The sequence below is a fragment of the Bison bison genome, unplaced genomic scaffold, assembly GCF_000754665.1.
Source record: "Bison bison bison isolate TAMUID 2011002044 unplaced genomic scaffold, Bison_UMD1.0 scf7180017864371, whole genome shotgun sequence".
NCBI lineage: Eukaryota > Metazoa > Chordata > Mammalia > Artiodactyla > Bovidae > Bison > Bison bison.
The window spans coordinates 11734329-11737776 of NW_011494943.1; the positions used below are offsets into that span (position 1 = coordinate 11734329).

Consider the following 3448-nt stretch of genomic DNA (forward strand, 5'->3'; position numbering starts at 1 on the left):
AGGAAGAAAGCCCCCGCCCGGCCCGGCCTCACCCGCCCCCACCTCTTTCTTGGCGGAGTTGGCTTCCCACATCTGTCTCTCCACCTCCAGCTGGTCCTTCAGGGCCTTCAGTTCCATCTGGGGGCAGGCGACAGTGTGACAGCAGCCTTGCCTGGCCGCTCCCCACCCAGAGCTGGGTCTGTCAGGGCCTGGATGGGCCTGAGGTCAAGCTGAGGGTTTGTGGGGAGCTGGCTGGGGAGATTCCTAGTGTGAAACCAGGTTCGGCACAGTGCTTCAAGCAGCTGCTACCCTGTGGCAGGTGGGACGCTGGTCCCGGCGGTTGCCCTCCTCCACCCCTGGTGGGTGCTTTCCTGCTAGGCAGGCCCAGAGGGAAGCGGAGGGGCTGGGGGCGGGGCCTGGGCCGGGGGCGGGGCTGACCTGGTGCCTGCGCTCCTGCTCCTCTTTCCCCTTCTCAAACTCGGCCCTCAGGGCCCGGCCCCCCGCCGAGCTGCTCTCCTCTAGCTGCCGCCTCAGCTCATCCAGCTCTGCCCGCTGCCTGCAGGTGAGCAGGGGTCAGTCCTGGGAGGCTAGATGAGGCTGGGCAGGGCAGGGATGGGCAGGGCTAGGCCCCGCCCCCCAGTACCTGGCGGCCTGCTGGCCCAGCCGCTCCTTCTCCTCCGCAACCTCGTTGTAGAGCCGCCGCCGCTGCTGCTGCAGGGCCCGCTGCTCCTGCTCCAGGTGCTGCTCGAAGCTGTGGACACAGGACTCATTGGCAGGGGTGGGGGGTGGGGCGGACACAGGAGCACCTCACACCATAGGGGCCCAGGGCAGGCGCAGCCAGGACAAGCTCAGAACCCAGCAGTGGTCCCCGCGCCGTCTATCCCAGCCGCCCCCCAGAGCGCATCCTAGGAACTGAACTGCCCAGTACAGTTACAGCTGTCCTGCCCCTCGGTGTCCTGCACTAACCGCCCCGCCCCCCGCCCCAGATTTCTCTGACCCTGGAGGGAGGCTGCCAGGGAGCAGGTACTGTTCACTCTGGGAGTCTGTGCACACACCAGGCCTCGCTCCCCCATCAGTGTCCCCGGGACCCCCACCGCTGCTGGGCTCGCTCCCACTCCTGCCGGCCCAGCGCCTCCTTCTCCCGCTCCAGGTGCTCGCGGAGCTCCTCCGCCTGCCGGCCGTAGTGCTGCGCCGCGCGCTCCTCTGCCTGCAGCAGCTCTGTCGCATGCAGACCCTTGAGCTTCTTTACCTCCTGCTTGTGCTTTGCGATCAGCTTCTGGATCTCAGGCTCCAGGCCTGCGGGTTGGGGGGAGTACTATGCTGCGGGACCTCTGTCCACCACTGCACTGCAGGGGCCCTGCCCCGCGCCCACCTGAACTGTGTGGGACCACTGACCTCTGCCCACTGGGACACCAGGGCTGCGGACCAGCCAGGAGACCCCCTCCAGGAGCTCCAGCCTGAAGCATAGCTGAGCCCACCAGTGCCCATAGCGCCACTCCCCGCCCACCGCACTGAGGCTCCCCCCTTGGTGCTCTGGCCTGCAGAGTCTCCCTGGAAGAAGGGGTCACTGCAGAGGAGGGTGTCCTGGGCAGGAGGGCCAGGGGTGGGCAGGCACAGTTGGGGCTGTCCCACCAGTCCTTAGAGGGTTCTATGAGTGGGAGACGAGCAGCCATCCTCCCCCAACCAAGACCACTCCCCCCACCCCACCCCACCCCACTCACTCCCCTGGAAGCTGGAGGAGGCAAGAAGACCCATCAAAGGGAGCCCAGGCCCCCAACCTGGACGGGGCCCTGTGTCAGGACGCTGGTCTGTGGCCAAGCTCGTGTGCCACCAGCCTCCCCTGCTCCTCCCAGCCTCGAACCAGTGAGGCCCATCCCTGGGTCTCACTGCTTCCTAGGAAGTTCTGTGCCACACGCGCGACTGGAACTACTGTCCTTACTCGAGACCCCCATGACTGTCCTGCCCACGTGGTGGCTCCCAGCACGACGGCCCCTACCTTTGACCGTGATCTCCTTGATCTTCCGGGTTTTCTCATTGATCCACTTCTCTCTGCGGACTTTCTCCGTGGCGCTCATGAGTTCTTTGAGTTTCTTAATCTCCTATCAACAAGGAAACAGGAGTCAACAGAGGAGCTGTAGGAAGCGGGAGGATGCAAAGACACCCTGTTCCTGGCTGCCCGTGGGTTTCAGGAGGCAGCCTTTCAACAGTGACCCTGGACAAAGCAGGACGCACCAGGGACCGCAGTCCTTGTCTGATGAAAGCTGGGAGGAGTTAGCGGGGTCCCTCTGACCAAAGACCAGTGCTGTGGTAGGTCCCCGGTCACCTCCTCTGAACTACACCTCCTTACCTGTGACACAGGAGCAGTCTCCAAAGTCCCTCGGCCCCCACCCCAGGGTCAGCCACTTGCCAAGCTTTGGGAAAGCAGCTCGGAGGCCAAGGAATGAGGTGCCGGGGGCCGCCTGTCCTGGGGTCCCTCCCACAGGGCCTCCAGGCCTGGGCCAGGTGGTGGGAGGGCAAAGGGCTCACCAGCTCATGCTGCTCCTGCAGCTGGGCCTCCCTGTCCTTGCGCCTCTGGTCCCCCAGCTTCAGCTCAGCCACCAGGGCCTCGCACTTCTCGCCCAGAGCCTTCTTGTCTTCGATCAGCTGCAACCAGGGGTGGAGGTGAGGCTGCTGCCCTGTGAGGCCGGAAGGCCCAGCCTCCCCTCACCCAGGAGGCCCGCACACCAAATCCTGAGCCTTGCTTTGCCCCCTGGTCTGAGGGAGGACCCTGAGTCCTGGGGAGCACACACGTGGACAAGGGCGACAGCTGCCCAAGCCTTGATCCCTCTGGGACCTGGCTGGTGTCAGCAGCGCTCGGACACTGCCAGTGGCCTTGGCTACAAGGCCCTGACTGTGGCCACACCAGGAGCTTCCTGGAACAGGGGTCATTCTGTCAACCCCGTCACCTGGCCTGTGGAGAAGGGCCTGCCCACTGCCTGCCAAGGTGTCTCCACGAAGCCCCCAGGACAGCACCCAGCCTCGTGGAGGACTCCAGGCAGACCCCTCATTTGCAGACACCTATGGCCGCCAAGCAGAGTGTAGCTAATGGTCACCGGAGGCCACTTGGTTCCTCTGGGCTCTGTCTTCTCTCCACAGACCCCTCACACAGAGTTTTCCTCAGAAAAGGACCCAACGGGAGCTCAGCTGAGCACAGGGTGGGCGTGAAGCTTCCACCACCCTGTCAGGGGAGCTCTGGCTGCCCCGCCAGCCCCCGCAGACCAGGGGTGGGCTCCCCAGGAGAGTCCACGTGCACAGGAAAGTTCAGAGTCTGTCCTGCTGGGTGTGTCCCCAGGCCCCCAGAGGACCAACTGGTCCTGACTGACCCCGCAGGGCTGGACCCCACCTTGGACATTCTCTGCCCACCTGCTCCTGCTGCCTGCCCACCATGCTGGGTCGAGGAGCATGGCCATGGGTCGGGGGAGGGTTATGG

General features: G+C 65.1%; 1 protein-coding gene across 3 annotated transcripts in view; it reads right to left on the reverse strand.

The window, feature by feature from the left end:
• CEP131 (centrosomal protein 131kDa) overlaps positions 1-3448 on the reverse strand; it is a 16603-nt gene that overhangs the window by 2613 nt on the left and 10542 nt on the right. For all 3 annotated transcript variants that reach the window (XM_010856306.1, XM_010856303.1, XM_010856305.1), the window contains 6 exons: positions 2506-2622; positions 1976-2078; positions 1074-1275; positions 623-730; positions 418-535; positions 43-117 (listed from right to left, as the gene is read on the reverse strand). In XM_010856306.1, the coding sequence (XP_010854608.1) occupies positions 43-117; positions 418-535; positions 623-730; positions 1074-1275; positions 1976-2078; positions 2506-2622 (723 nt within the window). The remainder of the gene's footprint in view (positions 1-42; positions 118-417; positions 536-622; positions 731-1073; positions 1276-1975; positions 2079-2505; positions 2623-3448) is intronic.